Below are 18831 nucleotides of genomic sequence, written 5' to 3' on the forward strand. Positions count from 1 at the left end.
AGGATTAAGTGACTTGAGCTTAGGATTATTGAGTTGATGTTAGGTATCGTATAGCTGTTAAAATTCCATTCAATTTTTAGTTGAAGGAGTTACCATATTTCTACAGTCTGTGCTCTCTCTCTCTAATAAGAGGTAGAGCATGGATTTATCCACCCAATCCACTAAATAATAGTCATTCCAATCCTCTGGCTGGTGCTGTGGCCCTTGTACCACACTTGCCTGCCTTTCCATGAAAGAACTAGTGAAGGGCTCAGACCTGTAGAAACCACCGTGTCTTCCCCCCACACTGGGATTCATCTCTTGAGTCCCCAAACTGATATATTTTGATATATAGACAAGAGGAAACTAATTGATAAACTTTGTAAACTTCCTCAGCTGTGCAGGGCCTCAGGAGTCTCTCCTCCAGCAACTATTTCCATTGAGACAGCCAGGGCCAGGATTGGGGACTGAAGTCCTTGTGAGTTCCATGAACAGAATCCTCTAATTAGCTCCCAAATGAGGGTTTAGAATAAGGCAGCCTAGGGGCTGAGGGAAGCCCAGGGATTTGCAGATTGTCTTCTGCTAATAAGACCGGGGGAAGGGCCTCTTAGGAAAGAGTTACTTTCCTTTTGGCACTTAGTCTGAAAGGAACTGGGACCTTGGAGAGTGAAGGAAGCCAATTAACAGTGCCTGGTTTCAGTAGTGTCATTAGCAAGACTCATTGGGTGAGGGGAGGGGAAAGGTGTTCATAAAGACAAGGCCTGGGCCTGGGCCAGCCTCCTGCAAATAGAAGCCAGTTGTTCCTGACTTTTTTGCCTGGTTATTGGTATTTTCATTCTTGCTCTCATCAGCATACCCCACTCTCCTGTTCTCCTGCTCTTTTTCCTATCACAAGCTGTTTGTTTTTTTGATTCCATATTAATAAATCCATCTGCTTCATAGTCTGCAATGGCTGTCATTTTATAACCGTGTCCTGATTTATTTGATCAAAGCCCTGTCTTAACCCTTTGGATGGTTTCCAGTTTTTCGCAACCAAGAGCCACACTTTGATAGGCCTTTGCACAATTTCCTGGAATTTTCAAGAGTTTTATAAATTTGACAAACTTCAACTAGACAGATTGTATTATTTGACTTTCCTTTCAATTCAGTGTGAGAAGGCCACTTCTCTAACCCTAACCAACCCTAGATATTACCATTCAAAAAATCTTTATGATGCGATACATGAAGCACTATTTTTTAAGTTTTCACATTTTTTATGAGTAAGCCCGAGATTTCCATTTTATATTAATGAAAATATTGACATTTTGTTATAAATGCTGCAAATGTTTTTCCTAGTACAGTTTTATCTCTTTAATGCTAATGGTGTTTTGATAGTTTATATAGTCAGATAAATATTTATGACTTCTGTTGTGGCTCTCATTTTAAGTTTATAAAAATTACCACCTATTTTCTAGCATTTCTTTTATGACTTTATTTTATACATTTTACATTTTACAATTTTTCTATCCAAATTCATTTTAGTACACGATATGATGTAGGAATACACCTTTATATATTTTTTAACTCTAGCTTGTGTCCCAAAATTGTTTCCAATAATTTGAAGTGTCACTTTTTAACAAATTATATATATAGTATATATAAATTATATATAAATTATATATATATATATATATATATATATATATATATATATATATATATATATCTGTGTTATCTTTTCGTTGCTGTGACCAAAATACAGGAACAACTTAAAGGAGGAAAGATTTATAGATCTATCTTGGCTCACAGTTTCAGAAGTTTCAGTCCATGGTCAGCAGGCTTCATTGTTTTGAGCCTTAGGTGAGGCATAACGTCAGGGTAGAGGGGTGTGACAGAGGAAAGCTTCTCATCTAATGGTAGCCAGGAAGCAGAGGGTGGGGCAGGTGGGGCAGGGATATAGATCCCAAGGACATGTCCCCAGTGACCTACTTGCCCCAGCTAGACCGCACCTCACAGTAGTCCATTCAGCTATCCATGGATTAATCCACTGATGAGGTCAGAGTCCCCATGATCTGATCCCTTCTCCAAAGCCCCACCTCTGAACACTTTCGTGGGGGAACCAAGCCTTCAACACAAGATCCTATGGGGACATTCCAGATCCAACAACAACATACACATTAGTCTGTGTCTGAGCCTTACATTCTCCACCATCCTGTGTTGGTCTACCGTATTTCCAGCACTGCACCCTCAGCTTCTCACAGTCGGATTTGCTTGGTTTTCTGGGAAGGAGTCCTCTGACTCTCTCCTCCCAAACCTTCTTGATTAATCTCACATGTTTTATCTTCCCGTTTAACTATAGATAGCATCATTTTGCAACTGGGATTTTCTCCCATTGAGATTTTACTCAGATCTATATTAAATTTATAGATTGATCTGGGGATATAGATAGCTTTACAATATTGGATCTTTCCTGAGAGGGTCATATATTAAGTGTTATTTCTAGAGAACAGTTTTGTAGGCTTCTAAAATCCAGAGATTTTGCCTTTTTATGAAGTTTATTTCTCAATATGTAACAGGTTTTTTTTACTATTATGAAGTGGATATTTTAATGTTAATATGAATATTTTAGGACTTTTGATACATCTTGCTAATTTTGTCTATCATCTGGATGGTGGCATCTTTGTCTCCATTGGGAAACAATCAGTGTCCATTTCACCATACCATCACAGTATTTTATTATTTTAAATCATTGCTAATTTGAGAGGCAAAATATGATAATTTTGATTTACTTTTTCTGCTTACTACTGAAGCTGAGTATTTTCTCCTGTTAATCGTGTTTGCATTTTTGTCCTTTGTAACTTGCCTTTATGTTCTTGGCATATAAATAAATATATTTATAAATATAAATATAAATCTATATCTATATCTATATATAGATATAGATATAGATATAGATATAGATATAGATATCTCCTGGCACCAAATATATATATTTGGTGCCAGGATTGAATCCAGGGACACTTAACCCCTGAGCTACACCCTCATCCCGTTTTATTATTTTTTATTTTGAGACAGGGTCTTGCTAACCTGCTCAGGGCCTCACTAATTCACTGAGGCTGGCCTTGAACTTGCAATCCTCCTATTTCAGCCTCCTGAGTCACTGGGATTACAGGTGTGCATCACCATGCCTGGCTTGTTTGTGGCTTATTTGTCTTTTGAGATCTCAATGTTTTCCTACATATTTCTATTAGATCTTTAGAAGGTAAAGATATTAACCTTTTCATATTTTCTGCAAATATTTCTCCAAGTTCATTGTTTGCCTTTCAACTTGGATGATTCTCCATACCTTAAAAAAACAATTTAAAACTGTTTATATAGTCAGATCTATTGATCTTTTTCCTTAGTCCCTTCTGTTGATTGTGTACCTAGAATGTTAATCCCTCCTGCATTTGTTTTGAAACATCTTATAATATATGTATCTAACAGAATTTTTTCAAGTGAACAATCAATTCCCTTGACATATTAAATTATTATAAATCCAAAAGTATGTGTGTAGTCTATCTTCCATTCCATCTATTCCTAAATCAGAATGGCTTTATTATTGTTATACCGTTACAACAACTGCCCTCATTTTTTCCCTTTCATATCACCAGCTAGAAACTAAGCTTTACATACACCATCTCATTTAATCCTTGTAACCAAAATTCTCTTTGGCAAATGTTACAGTTTTTACTTAGAGATGAAGCTAGCTTGCAGGGGACGGGAGTGGATTCTGAGGAGAGAACACAGTCTAACATTATCTTCATTGATTTTTCAGGTTGTTTGAAGATAAACTACCCAGCTTCTCTTAATCCCCAAAATTAATTTTAAGCACCCAAGGACCCACAGCACAACAGATGCTAAAGCATCACATAGATTTCCTTGTGTAATTTCTTTTATGCGTAACAAAATGTAACCCCGACTCTATTTCATTCCTGATGAAATACACATAGCATTCCAGTGGGAAATTTAAAAACTCTCCTGGCCAATGCTAGGAGAATGACTTATCTTCATTTAATATATTGTGGTGGAAATTTAACAACATGTCACTAGTCCTGACATCAACCAGGTATGTATCATTTGAATACAGCAGGTGACCTAGGCTAAAATTCTAAACCTGAACAACCTATGGTATAGTCATTTTTAGAGATAATAATTCATATTTTTCTATTACCTAAATTTTAAACTCTGTACTCTGTATCTTAAAAAACTATCTGATTTGGAGATTCAGAAGAGAAAACTGAAGTGAGAACCAATGTGATTCTATTTGCTGATGCAAAAGTCAGAAAAACAATAATCTTAACATGTATTTGGACAAAACTTTTAAACTATATTCATATAAACATTTTCTGTTCCTAAATAGCATAACTAGTGATGTCCAGAAACATAAATGGTGGGGGAAATGAAATCAAAGAGAATTTAAAATAAGTTGAAATATTATGTTCAATGTAAGTGTTAACTCCATTAACAGCACTCATGGAGGGAGCTGAGCAGTTATTATTAATTGAAAATCTATTCAACACACCACCATGAATAATATTTGAATAAATGTAAGAAGAATATAATTTTGAAGATGTATCCAAATATTAGACAGTCTGTGAGCCCAGACATCTCAGATTAGCTGTGCCCAAACCTGAGATGTGCTCTTAACACTTTGCCTTTTAGACTAGACAGAGTTCTTCATGAGGTCAAGCATTCTCTAGAGGCTGGGTTGTAGTAGCTCAGTGATAGAGTACTTGCTCAGCATGTGAGAGGCCCTGGGCTTGAAAAAATAATTTCTGTATTATTTCTTTACATGTCCCTAGAACCCAGCACACATGGTAGTGATAAATATATACTTTTAAAATTTTTAATTAATTAATTAATTTTAATTAGGTAAACATGACAGCAGAATGCATTTTGATTCATGTACACAATTTCAGCACAACTTTACATTTCTATGGTTGTACATGATGTAGCGTCACACCATATGTGCAGTCATACATGGCTAAGTATTGAGTTTAAAACTTCTTGTGTTAATAATCTTTTCACTGGAAGGTTCCCATTAAGTACTATTGAAGCTTATGGGCCATGATTTAAAGTATAATTTTAACTAAGTCTGATTCAAAGAATTTGGGGCTTATAATATTTTTTTAAAAAAAAATTTATACTTGTAGATTGTCATAATGCCTTTATTTGCTTATTTTTATGTGGTGCTGAGGATTGAACCCAGTGCCTCATGCATGCTAGGCAAGCGCTCTGCCACTGAGCTACAGCCCCAGTCCCATACTGATTTATTTCCATAATGTCAAGGTAAAAATCCATCCCTATTTGAATACCTACTCTTCTCCTTTGTGTCTGTTTTTCTTCCCTTCTCATCCTTTCCTTTTTCTTTCTCTTTCTTCCTCCCTTCCTTCTTCCCTCTCTTCCTCTTTCTATCTCTCTATTTTTTTCTTTTTTTTTCTGTACTGGGAATTTAACCTAGGGTCTTGTGGATGATAGACAAGCACTCTAGCACTGAGTTACATTCCCAGCCTTTTTATTTTATTTTAAGGCAGGGTATTGCTAAGTTCAGGTTTGCTTCAAACATAATCCTCCTGCCTCAGCCTCCCAAGTAGCTGGGATGGTATGCACCACTGAGCCCAGCATGAGATCATCTTCCTAAAATCATAAAAGTATAAGTCAGTAAAGAACAAAGATTGTATAAATCCAATTACATGAGGTATCTGGAGTATTCAAATCCATAGACAGAAAGTAGAACAATGGTTACCAAAGACTGGGAGGAAAGGGGAAGGGAAAATGGTGTTTCATGGGTACAGAGTTTCAATATGGGAAGAATATGGATAGTGGTTATGGCTGCACAACAATGTGAATATACTTAATGCCACTGAATGGCACACTTTAAAATGGTTAAAATGGTATATTTGATGTATATTTCACCACCCATAATTCTGTTCAGAAAAAAGCATCAGAGAGCTCACAGGCTAGGATCAGGGAGAGGACTAGGTTCAGAGGGTTACTTAATAGTTGCAGTCTATGTACTTGTATGTACTTGGGGCAATTTCTTCTCTAGAAGCATTTGCTGATCTGGAAGAGGCTGAGTTATGCTTTTGGAAGGCTCATGGGCCTGGTTCTATCACAATTGCACTATTATAGCTAGACAGCCAATTTGTGCGTTTGTGTGTGTGCACGAGTTATGTACCAGGAATAGAATCTAGGGCATGTGCATACGAGGCATGCATTCTACCCCTGAGCCGCTATGATGTTGATATTCTCATCTCCATTTTGATCTTTGTGGTTCCAACTTGACTAAGCCCAGAATCCAGGGAAATTGTTATAGGGACCTCTCTCTTAATTTGAAGCAAGAAAATTAGGGGAAATAAGGAATATTTAGTTGAGATTTTAAAATGAGGAGTCTCTCACAGTCAGAAAATATTTTGGAAAACTCAGATTATAGTTTATCCTGTTATAGTTCCCAATGCCTCAAGAGCTTGGAAATAGAAAAAAAATTAAAAATTGTTACAGTATCTGTGAAAAACTTCCTCAGACAATAGTTAAAGGAAAACAGGAAGGACTATTAACACTCCCAAGAATAGATAACACTCTACCTTAACCCCATTATGAGGATTTACACATTTCCAACTATTTCTCATTGTCTCAGTTTTTTTTTGCATGTGCACACACACACACACACTCACACACACACACACACACACACACAAGCTCTAAAACAGTCTTGGCAGGAATTCTTAAGTCTGTGAATAAAGGTAATCTGGTCACTGTTCTGAGCTCTGTGCTCCATAATGTGCAGAGGGAGATCCCAGGTCAAAGGGAACAACCAGTTCAGTTGAATATTGTGGACCTTCCTTCTCTAGCTCATCCCTCTAGAGACACACAGTCTCCTGCTTTGATTGGGAATGGAGCCTTCCCAGCCAACGTTCTTGGTCATCTCATTAGCCAGGACCAGGTCATATGCCAAGAAGAATGAGACAAGTCACATGTCAAGGAATGAGGTTACCTGAGACTGGTGTGGACAAATCAGCCCCTGTGGTGGGTAAGGGGACGCATCCTCCCTGAGTTCAAAGGATCTCCACCTGCAGTCTAATAAACTATGGTTCCATTAGTGAGAAAACAAGAGAGGTGAGGAGAGAAACAGCCACCAGGTGGGCCACCAAGAGTGGCTTGGGATAGACTTAAACCATCCCCCAAACTCACCCCAGTTTCCTATCCTCCCACCTTGCTTCAGTTCCTGGCTTCCCCTCCTCTCCACCTCCCCACACACTACTAGTTGGTTATAATGTTTTCTCCTCAGCTCCCTCACTTATCTCACCTGGTGGGCACCTAATCACCTGTAAAGGTTATGCAGCATTTTCTCAGATGCCTCTTCTGATTCACTGAGTCTGGAACAGGCCTAAGAATTTGCATTTCTAGTAAGTTTTCAGGTGACACTGCTGCTGCTGTTCTGGGAACTACAGTCTGAGAACTGCGGCTCTAAGTATGTGTCATTCTCTAATTTGATCCTTTCTCTCCCTAGAAAATACCACACTCTTCAGGTAGGGACATGTCAGACTGAGTTGACATCCCAGCACCCAACATAGACCCTGCCACACAGAGGGATCCCAGCCAAGTTTAATAATTTATATTCCATTCTGTTTGTCTTTGCTTGAATCTCCGACTCTTTCAAAAGTTCACTGGTTCTTCTTAAATTAGTATAATCCTTAGGAAATAGATTTCATCTGGTTCTTTCACAACTTAGATAGTTGTTGAGGCTCTAGGAAATTTGAATACCAATCTCACTGCTCCTAAAAGAGGGTCTTTAGGAAATAATTGCCTCTCAGGGCCACACCTATAGACCTGATGCAAATCCTGGCTCTTGCATCTATAATTTGTATAACTTTTGGTAACTCACAGCTCAGCCTCAGTTTTATCATCTATAAAATGAATATAATAATGCTATACTTCATGGAACTATTAGGAATTTTAAATGTTGATATATTTATGAGAAATGAATGTAATGCCTAATAGATTTTCAATAAATTGTAGCTGCTACCTTAGCATTGTTATTCATTTTATTAGCGTATTCTCTCGGTTTTCCTAAGCCCATTTTTTTTTCCTGCCTTACGGAGACCATAAAGAGATTTGAGCTCTGAAATTTACCTCAAGAGAATCCTTCATGCCAGGCATGGTGGTGCACACCTGTAATCTACATGGCTTAGGAGGCTGAGACAGGAGGATCACAAGTTCAAAGTCAGCCTCAGCAATTTAGCAAAGCCCCTCAGCAACTTAGTGAAAGCCTGTATCAAAAAATAAATAAGGGCAGGGTATGTAGCACAATGGCTAAGCGACCCTGATTTCAATTCCCAGTCCCCCCACCCCCATGCTTCATACTTAATACTTTTTTTCTGGGGCTTTAGGTAAAAGGGCTTATCATTGCATTACCACTGTGAACTGCACAGTGACTGCTGGATTGTAGACCAGGGAGACAACAGCAAATTGAGGATCATAGGTGCTTCTCTAGATAAAAGACAACTCAGGACAGTTGAGACAATGCAGTTAGGGAGATAGATAAGAAGCCAAACCTCATAGTACACTCGTCTTATTTCATTCAGATGAAGTTTATGAACAGGTTGGTGATAACAGACATCATATCAATGGTTGTCTCAGGGTAAGGGATGACTAGAAAGGGCATGAGACACTTTCTAGGATAATAGATATGCCCTATATCTTGACTTGGACAATGATAATACAGGTGTGTACATTTGTCAAAAATTATTGAACTGAACTTACTGATCTATGCACTTTACTGTACATTAGTTATATATAAGAAAAAAAGAAAGGGGTTAACATAGTTGTTTCCTCATGAGCAGATGGCCACATAGAGTTTGCAGGCTACTGTGGTCTGGAGAAACCTGTCCATGTGCCCAAAGATCTGGAAGAAGTGGAACTGAATTGGTTATCCTGAGTTGTAGATGGATCTACTTTGGGTCTAGATGTCCAGCAAGGTTTCATGTATGGTGGTGGAGGTATAAAGGATGTCTACATGGAACCAGTTGGAGAGGAAAAAGTACATCCAGGTGTAGAGACATGTGTTGGCACCAATGGCCAGAACAGTGAGCAAGTTCCCATCCGCCATGACCATGTCCATCCACAGAAAGGCAATTTTTTGGTTGGTTGAGTAAAAGCATGATCTAGCTGGGCAAAGTTGTTGAGGCTGGCCTTGAACTTGCAATCCTCCTGTCTCAGCCTTCCATGTCACTGGGGTTACAGGCATGGGCCACCACACCTTGCCACAGTATACAACATCTTTGGAAATTGCTCCACAAGTCAGTTCAAACCATGTAAAACTTGGTGATAATCATTATTTATCCATTTGTTTGAGAATTAGAACTAGGCTGATATAAAATAGAGTTTATTTAAAATAGTTTACATTAAAGAAAATAAAACAGGATCAGACCCTGGTTTAGAGTTGACTATACTGTTCAGAAAACAGGCAAGTAAAGACAGGGGATCTCGTACATCATGTTGTTGTACGAGAGATCACTTAATAATCAAAAGAAATTAAAACTAGGTTTTCCACCAGTCCCAAAACCAAGAAAAAATAATTAATATTAAATAATAATAAAAATATTTTACAGTATCAAGGAGGTACATATAGCCATTGCTAATGCCATGCCATTAGTAAAAAGTTTTCTTGATGAACTCCTCCACAGCTTTAGGAGTTACAGTAATGGTCATCTATTTGACCCTGGCTTTCCTATCTGGGGTCTTAGGAAAACTTCAAATAAAAAAATAGGCCTAGTGTCTGGGATTGTGGATCAGCGGTAGAGTGCTCGCCTAGCACGGGCGGGACCTGGGTTCGATCCTCAGCACCACATAAAAATAAAGGCATCGTGTTGTGTCCATCTACACCTAAAAAAATAAATACTTTTTTTTTTAAATAGGCCTAAATTGGCCCACCTTCTTCAGTAATCTTTTCAACATTACAATAGTGATTAAATAACTTGTGGCATGTCCACCTGATGAAACATTGTAATCATTACATGAATGCCATCTTGTTAAATATTTTTAAATTTAAAGTCTGTGGTTAATAGTGAAAAGAAAAGTAAATGCTCAGTATTAACTAGGGTTACTGCCCAGCATTGTGGGAGGCGGCCGGGTCTTGTGACCAGCATTTTCCTTCCCTAATTAGTGAGGCGCTGTTGGTCACTTCACATCAATTGGCTCTAGAAGGCAGCCCCAATCTTGGAAGTCATAAAAATGTCGCAAATGTGTCTTCATGGGTAGGTGTGCCTTCCTACAGCCCCAGTGGTAGAGTTACCTTACCTGTCCTTGTAACCCTGCCCCTCTTGACCTTTATTGGTTGGAAATTTCTAAAGAATGAGAGTTCCCCCCAATAAAAGACCAGTCCTGAACATGCTAGCTCTCTCTCTCTTGCCACCCTCTTGTGACATTCCTCACTCTCCCATTTGGAGGGCTTGAAGCCGTGGGCAGAGGAGCTGTCCTGGGGCTTAAATTAAAGGTAAATTGTGTGTCTGTGTTTTATTTGATACCTTAGGAGGTTCACTCCAGCAACCTTTAGTTTAGCTGCTCACGCTGGTTGGGGGCAGTACAGCATTGCAACTATTGGTGCTCAAGTCCTCTCTCCCCAAACTGAATATTTACTATCAAGGGTGGATCCCCACAATTTTACATCTTCAAAAATGAACCAATGACATTGGTTCACCCTTCTTGATGTGCCAATGAGGAAACAGACCCAGAGCAGAGAAGTGAATTTGGCCAGAGTCTATCTGCAGCCAGGACTTGGATGTCCCACTCACACCCCAGACTCCTCTGACTTTCCTGGGAGATCAAAAGGGCTGGTCATCCCCAAGAAAAGTGAATAAATGTTGCCAAATGAATGGTTGAGCTGGAGAATTTCATCCCATGAGATGGGACTATCATCTCCATAAGCATTATAAGGCAGCTTGGCAAATGAAGAGCACAGGACAGAGACAGAGAGAGCAAGCTTGGGAGACACTGGTCCTGCCTGGGAAATTGAATGTACTACTCTAGATCCAGGAAGATTCCCTGTTGAGGTCAGTGAGGATGTCTGGACAGTAAAGAGGCTTTGAAATGAGAAGCAGACTCAATTTTGCTTTGGCACAAGCTGGACAGGACTGAGATCCTAGCATCTCCAATCTGGCCATGGAGTGAGGGCAGTACCTCACGAGTCCAGTAAGAGCAGCTCCACCTGGGATGCGAGGCTCAGCTGCCCCAATCTCAGTCCTGTTGTCCTGGGGTGACTGCCAGTACCTGTGGCTCTTCTTCCCCTCCCTTGACTTCTGGGTTAGGCTGAACTTCTAGGAACAAGTGGGCCTTGGGGCCCAGGGAAGGGCTGCTAGGCCCACACTGGGAGATGGATATCCAGGTCTCAGCTCTGGCACAATGTTCTTCTCACATGGGGATTGGGAGGAGGAGCTCCTTGGTGAGCAAGGAGTCACATGGTGATGTTGCAACCTTAGGGGTGATGGTGGAAGTTCCACATGGAGAAAGCCAGGGAGAAGAGGACTGGGTCTCCTGGCCATGGGTCTTTAACCAGCCCTCTTGGGTCTTTCCCTGAAGTAGGAAGCTGAGGAGTGACAGCATTACCCTCTGAGCCTGGTGGATTGTCAATCTGAGTTCCTGGATCCCAAATACCTTTGCTCCTACTCTCCCACTCTATATTTTTAGCAGGGTAGGTGAGGGGAAGCCAGGATGGCTGAGGGCTGAGGGATCCTCATGGATCACAGAGGCTGCTGTAGCTCCCCATAGAGTTTTCTAGTTAATTAATTAGCAGGTGACCCCCTCTGCTCTGACCTGCCTGTCACCCCTCCCACCTTTGACTGTGGAGCCAAGTCTTCCTCTCCAGGGTACACCTGCCATAACTTCTCCTCAGCTGCAAGGAGACCAGCCCCTGGGTCTGTGTTGTGGTGGCCAGAGCCTGACCATGCCCACAGCTGAGTTGACAGGCAGGAGACTTGTTGTCGGGGAGTAGAATAATCAGAGGAGAAAGGCAAGGTAGGTAGGTCAAGTGCCTGAGGAAGAGAGTTAAAGAAGTACCTGCCCACATGTGGCAGACAGCACAGGGAAGTGACTAACCACAGGTGGTATTCAGAACCTAGAATTGGAATCCTGGCTCATCCCCTGATTGCTGAATGGCTTTAGGCACAGTCTTCTCCAGGTGCTGCTTCCCTGGCTTATAACACAGTATAGAGTAAGATATATCTAAGAATCATTACTAGTTGCCTGATATCAAGACAGGAAGGGGAACTCCTTGACCATGTCTTGCTTATCTCTGAATGCCCCTCTCCTGCCTTCTGCTCCAGTGCCTGCCTGACACGGAGTAGACACAACAGGTAAGATTATTGAAGAAGTGAGTGAGATGTTGACAGACAGAATTAGAGGAGGGGAGGAGATGTTTGAAATGGGAAAAGCTTATTTCGGGTTAACACTGTCATCAAGGAGAAAGCTATTTTGCACCCCATTAATAGAACAATCTGGACTGTCCAGGAAGAGACTGGATTCATGGAATTGGATAGAAGCCCCCAGGACTGAGAGTGCAGGGGCCAGTGATGGTCTCCCCTGTGCACCATTGCCCACTACCTCTCTAATAGGGCAGACAGACCTGAGCAAGGGAGGGTGGGGGAGGGAGCAGCTAGCAGGCGTTTATGTGTGAACCTGTGTTGAGTCCCACTATGTCTGGGAGGACCCCCTGAGGTCTCTGTGTCTCTGTCATTTATGTGTGGAGATATGTGTGTACATCTTCATATGTAAGTGGCACATATGCTGTGTTTTCTGTAGTGCATGGATCATGTCTGTGTCTGTGTGTTAGTGACTATGACTGTCCGTGTGTGCTTGCATGTGTGTGTTCCTGTCCTAGTGAGTGAGTGCATGACTGGCATGCCCATGTATCTGAGTGTATCAAGATATGCCTGCACTTTTGTGCAGGTGTGTGCCCTGCGTACTTCTGTGTCTTGATGTAACTGAGTGGCATTGTCTGCAGTAGGGTTTAGGGTAGCAACTTGTGTTGGAGACATGGGACTAGTTCTACATCTGATGCCTCCCTGCTTCATTTTTCTATTTTAAGTGAGTCCTTCCTACCTCCTTCAAAGCAGCACCCATAATATCTGGGCCTCAGGAAAAGGGTCCTGCATCAACAGAAGCAGGTCAGTACCCAAGAACCCCAGTCCTGTGCCAGACATTTCAAGGGGAACTGACATGAATCCAGTAAACATATCTCCTCATTGAGAGGAATTAGGAGGTGGGGGGTTGACATTTACTGAGCACCTATTATTTGCTGGGTTTTGCTTCAACCATTATACCATGAGGAGGGTATAATGATACATTTTTAGAAAAAAATGGAGCTCAAGACATTAAGTAACTTCCCTAAAGCTTCCCTTGTAATTTCCTTTGTATGTGTTATTTATTCTAAAATTATCTTCCACCCTTGACTGTCCAGTGAACACCTTCTAGCTGGCCCTGCTCAAGTGCCACCTCTTCTCTGGAGCCTTCCCTGACTGTCGAGAGTGTTAGGGAAAACCCCTGTGCAAGACCAAGGGTCAGATGGGAAAAGATAACTAAACATTTGTCCTCAGAAGCCTCATCATTTAGTGGGAAGATGAGCATCACAGCAGAAGAAGTCACTTTAGTGTCAGCAAAGGAGGGCTGAGTTCCAATGAGAGTTACAAGAGACAGAGGAGAGAGGCAGATGTGGGGGCTGCAGAGTCCCGAAAGGGCACGGGGCTTCTGGGAGGAAGCAGAACCAGAGTTGGATATTGGAATAGGTAGAAAAAGCATTCCAGGAAGGGTAGAGAGGGCAGGGGAGGCGTGTGAGAAAGCTGTAAGAGGCAGCACAAAGGCCAGCCTGGCTGGGGTCAGGGGGAGCAGCAGCCTATGGAAGCAGTTGGGGGGAAGACTGGAGAGAATACCAGGAGCCATGTTGGAAGGCCTTGGACACCAGGGTGAGAAGTCTGCACAGAATCCAAAAGGCAGCAAAGAGTCTGTCTGGGCAGTAAGCTGAGTGGGAAGAGCATGGCTCAGGAAATCCCTGCAATTCTGTCTGTCTGCCTCTCTCTACATAGTTCCGTTGTCGCAGCCCACAGGAAACACACTGAAGCCTCTGAGCTAAGATGGATGGTCACACACCTGTCCCCAAGACTGGGGACCTTTGGCCAGAAGAGAGACCAGCCCACAGACTCTGCAGAAGAGACTGAGGTCTGGCATGTTGCCCTTCAGGTGAGAGAACCCAACGTTTCTCTGCTATCTTCTTACCATGAGTCCTGTCTTCCTCCCACCCCATTCTCCATCTACTCTGCATTAAGTATTAAGGAGGAAGAAGCCACATTTTAGCTCCAACTCTCCCCCCACACACAAAAAATATCTTTCTTTGCTTTCACATTCTCTCTCCCCAACCTGCCCTGCCCTTTCTATTTCCAAGTGATCTTGTATTCATTCTTCCAAAATTAATTTGATCCTCCCCTCTTCTGTGAGATCTTCCCTATATCAGCCAGGCAGAGGAAATCACCCTTAGTTTGTTCATACAATCAGTGTAGTGCTTATTCCATTGTGCACAGCTGGAGGTCAAGGACAATGGCTGCCTTACCTCTGTAGCCCCAGAGCCCACAATGCCTTCCCCCAGCAAGCACTCAATAAATAGGCATGAATGGTGAGCTTGAGCCATTTTATTGACCCAGGGAACTCCACACAGATCAACCCCAGCTTGAACACTGTGCCCAATTCCTGCTGAGAAAACATTGACAAAGCAAAGAGTGAATGAAAAAGGACCGGAAATAAGATCTTGTAAGAAAGGATCTAAGGCTCCAGTCATCTTCAGGTTGAAGAAAATATCTGTAGACCCAGAATAGATCCCCTTGATATCTATATAAAAACGAACAAAACAAAACAAACCCAAAAAACAAAAAATGCAGAGAAAGTAGATTTGGCACGTGTTGTCCCTAGAGGCCAAAATTGGTGTCATTTCTTGCAGAAAATTAGGTTTTTTAGTTGAGATTAAGAAAAACAACTAAATAACTATATCCCTCCAGAACTGGACTGAACCATTTCAAGAAGCCATAGAAAAAAACCAGTGGATTTCTATATAGGGGGAAAGGAACCAAGATCTATCAGCATCCATTCTCTGCTACTCCTTGTACATACATTACCTCACTTAATCTTGACATCAGTCATGTAAAGCAGGAATCAATATCCTCGTTTCTTAGATGAGATGACTGGAGATTAAATGAAGGAGGATCCACGTTTACACAGCAGTCAGGATCAAAGCCCATGTGTCTGTGACTTCACAGCCAATGCTCTTTCTGCTGCATCACACAGCTGCCTGAGGAGGGGTTGGGAAGTGAAGGTCAAGGTCAAGGGTAAAGGAGAATAGTGCACTGAAAAAAAATGGATAGATTTGAGGGGTGCCAAAGTCCAGCTCTTCCATGCTCCTATTCTGTGATGGGCCAATGAGTAAGTCTTGCCGAAACTAAGGAGGTGATTTCTCTGGGACGGCTAACGGTTGACAATGACAGAGAAGCAGAAAAATGAAAGCAGGATACATCCTCTCTTCTTTACCCTCCCTTCATTTCTGTTTATCACTCACTGCTCCTCAAAAAAACCTAATTCCACAAATATTTTCAGATGCATTTTGTATATAGCTCACTGGACAAGGCAGGGAGATGCAGTTTCTTCCTGGGAGGAGTTTTTTGGCAGGCACTGACTTGGTCCATTTTCTGAGATCTGACCAGTTTTCCTGGCAAAGGGTGGGCTGATCAGCTTTGTAGCAGGACACTTGTAGAGACCTTGGAACAACAGGAGATTGTGGTGTTTTAAGGAAGAAATTGAATGGGAGACAAAATGAGTGCATTATTTCTGAAATCACTGGAGTCGTTGGCTAAGTGAGAAATGTAATAGTTTTATGTACAATCAATTTTACACACAGAGATAAGAGCAAGAATAAGCTTTGCCCAGGGTCTCAGTGTCATCATGTGGATGCTTTACTCTTTCTAGTCCATGTCTTCTCTACCAACAATTCCACACAGTCTCTTCCCACTCTCAGGAGTACCCTCTCCTCCTACACCAGAGCATGTCTCTTTCATAAACTCCTATTCATTCTTCAGGGCCTGATTCAAGTCTCACCCCCTTTTTAAAAAATTCTTCCCAAGCTCCTCCAGGAAGAATAATTTACTCCAATGTGGTTCATGAAATTAGAAACATACTAAGATACTCAGCATGTTGCTCCAGATCTAACTGAGGGTAGAAGCTGAGACTCTTCCATCTTGCAGTCTCCCACAGTATCCTATACCGGGGTCAACAAATCATGTCTGACTGGGAAAGTCCAGTCTTCCACCTGTTTTGTAAATAAAGTTTTATGGCCACACATGGCCATGGCCATACATTTACTTATTGTGGGCCACTGCTTTTGCACCACAAAAATCAGAATGGTGTGGTTACAACAGAAACTGTATGGCCCACAAGCCTAAAGTATTTACTACATGATACTTTACAGAAAAAAAATGGTTGATTTGTGAATTAGCACATAATGAGTGGTGGAAATGAATGGCACATACAGTAAGGTGTCTGGTTTGAAGAGATTTAGATTAGTATTTATATGGCCTGGGTCCTGACTCTTTGACTAAATAGGTGATAATGATGATGATGATAGACTAATGATGAGTAGACAGATAAAAGTTATACAACTTATTATGTGTCAGGCAGTGTGCTAACAATTTTAAATTTACTATTCACTTTATCCTCATTACCAAGTCCAAAGATAGAAACTAGTATTTTCCTCATTAAAGAAGAAGGAACTGAGAGCACATACTACCTTATTAGTAAAGGGAAGACTCAAAATCAGGTATGACAACAAAACTTGAGACTTCCAATCATTACCTTAAAACACCCTTGTGATATGTGGTTTCTTCATAAAATTAGGATCATTCAGTGAGCAATGTGGTTTTCAATCTGTTTTAGCAAGCAAAAATCTAAATTTTTGTAAATACTCTGTGATCCCGACGTGTAAAAAAATTTACATATGGAACATCAACATACAGGAAATCCCCCTGGGGTTCCTCAGAACTTATACCTGCTGTCTCTTCTCACTTCTCAGCATTCCCACCTGGCCAGGTACTCCATGGCTCTGGTCAACCTCACATCCGGCCCCGAGTTCCTCCTCCTTGGCCTGATGGATGACACAGTCGCCCATCCAGTGTTGTTCCTGCTCTTCCTCAGCGTCTATCTGCTCAGCGCCATGGGCAACCTGAGCATGGTGGTACTGGTGAGGTCCGATGGGGCTCTGTGCTCCCCTATGTATTACTTCTTGGGTCACCTGAGCTTTGTGGATGCCTGCTTTACCACGGTCACGGTCCCCCGACTGCTGGTCAGCCTGCTCCACCCAGCTCAGGCCATATCCTTCCAAGCATGCTTTGCCCAGATGTACTTCTTTGTGGCTCTGGGCATCACCGAGAGCTACCTCCTGGCGGCCATGTCCTACGACCGCGCGGTGGCCGTCTGCCGGCCACTGCACTACACTGCGGTCATGACACCCTGGCGCTGCAGGGCGCTGGTGGGTGCGTCCTGGGCGGTGGCCCACCTGCACTCGCTGCTCCACACCCTGCTCATCTCCGCGCTCTCCTACCCCCACTGTGCCCCCGTGCGCCACTTTTTTTGTGACATGACGGTGATGCTGAGCTTGGCGACCTCAGACACGTCCACTGCAGAGACTGCCATCTTCTCCGAGGGCCTGGCGGTGGTGCTGACCCCTCTGCTTCTTGTGTCGCTTTCCTATGCGCACATCCTAGTCGCGGTGCTTCAAGTGCGGTCTGCAGGAGGCAGTCGCCGTGCCTTCTCCACCTGCGGGGCCCACCTGGTGGTGGTGTCGCTTTTCTTTGGCTCTGTCCTGTCGGTGTATTTCCGACCTTCATCCGCCTACTCTGCGCGTTACGACCGCCTGGCCAGCGTGGTGTATGCAGTGGTCACACCGACCTTGAACCCATTCATCTACAGCCTTCGCAACAAAGAGGTCAAAGGCGCTCTAAAAAGGGGGCTCAGATGCCGAGCTGCACCCCAAGATGTGTAAGGACAGGTCTGGGTTCACCAGCACTTTAGTAAAAATACCCAAATCTAAGTTTCTCAATTTTGATCCTATCCACATCTTATTTTTTGTTAAATAAAAAAATTAGACGGAAGTAAATATGACATGTTGATTATAGTGGTGGGTGCATAGCAGTAAGTCCAATCCATTCAGTGTTGCCTGAGCGCTTGAACTAGACTTGACTTTAAAAAAACTGGGGGCAACAATCAAGGTAAGGCAAGGAAACTTTACCTGTTGGTGGAAAAGGGAAAGAAGAATGTGACACAGCAAAGAGGGGTGGAGAGGAATGTTGGGAAGCAGGGGAGGTCTGAGGAGTTTTTTCCACATTTTTTTGTTGGTGCATTAGAGTTGTCCATAACCACGGGATTTATTTTTACTTTTTCATACATGCACACAATATAACAATGTAATTTGGTCAATATCACCCCCAGCACTTCTCCCCTCCCTCCTCACCTCCCATACCCTAGCCGCTTTTCTTTATTGATCTCCCTTTGATTTTCATGAGATTCCCACTCCATTCTCTCTCTCTCTCTCTTTTTTTTTTTTTTTTTTTGCTTTTTCCTCTCTAACTTCCACAAATGAGAGAAAACAGAGGACCCTTGACCTTGACCTTCTGAGTTTGGCTTATTTCACCTAACATGATGGTACCTAGTTTGTATTCATTTTCCTGAAAATAATATAATTTCATTTTTTCTTTATGTCTGGGTAAAACTCCATTGTGTATATATACCACATTTTCTTTACCCATT

At 42.0% G+C, this 18831-nt stretch overlaps 1 protein-coding gene across 1 annotated transcript; it reads left to right on the forward strand.

Annotated features, from left to right (window-relative positions):
- Positions 1 to 17122: 17122 nt before the first annotated feature.
- LOC144256145 (olfactory receptor 1L4-like) lies at positions 17123 to 18067 on the forward strand. The gene has a single exon (XM_077801249.1). The coding sequence runs from the start codon at positions 17123 to 17125 to the stop codon at positions 18065 to 18067; it is 945 nt and encodes a 314-aa protein (XP_077657375.1).
- The last annotated feature ends 764 nt before the right edge of the window (positions 18068 to 18831 follow it).

Source organism: Urocitellus parryii, chromosome 7 (genome assembly GCF_045843805.1).
Source record: "Urocitellus parryii isolate mUroPar1 chromosome 7, mUroPar1.hap1, whole genome shotgun sequence".
Taxonomy (NCBI): Eukaryota; Metazoa; Chordata; class Mammalia; order Rodentia; family Sciuridae; genus Urocitellus; species Urocitellus parryii.

Bases quoted from the DNA above. Each gene is read 5' to 3' on its own strand.
- LOC144256145 (XM_077801249.1), top strand. From the start codon at position 17,123: ATGGCTCTGGTCAACCTCACATCCGGCCCCGAGTTCCTCCTCCTTGGC.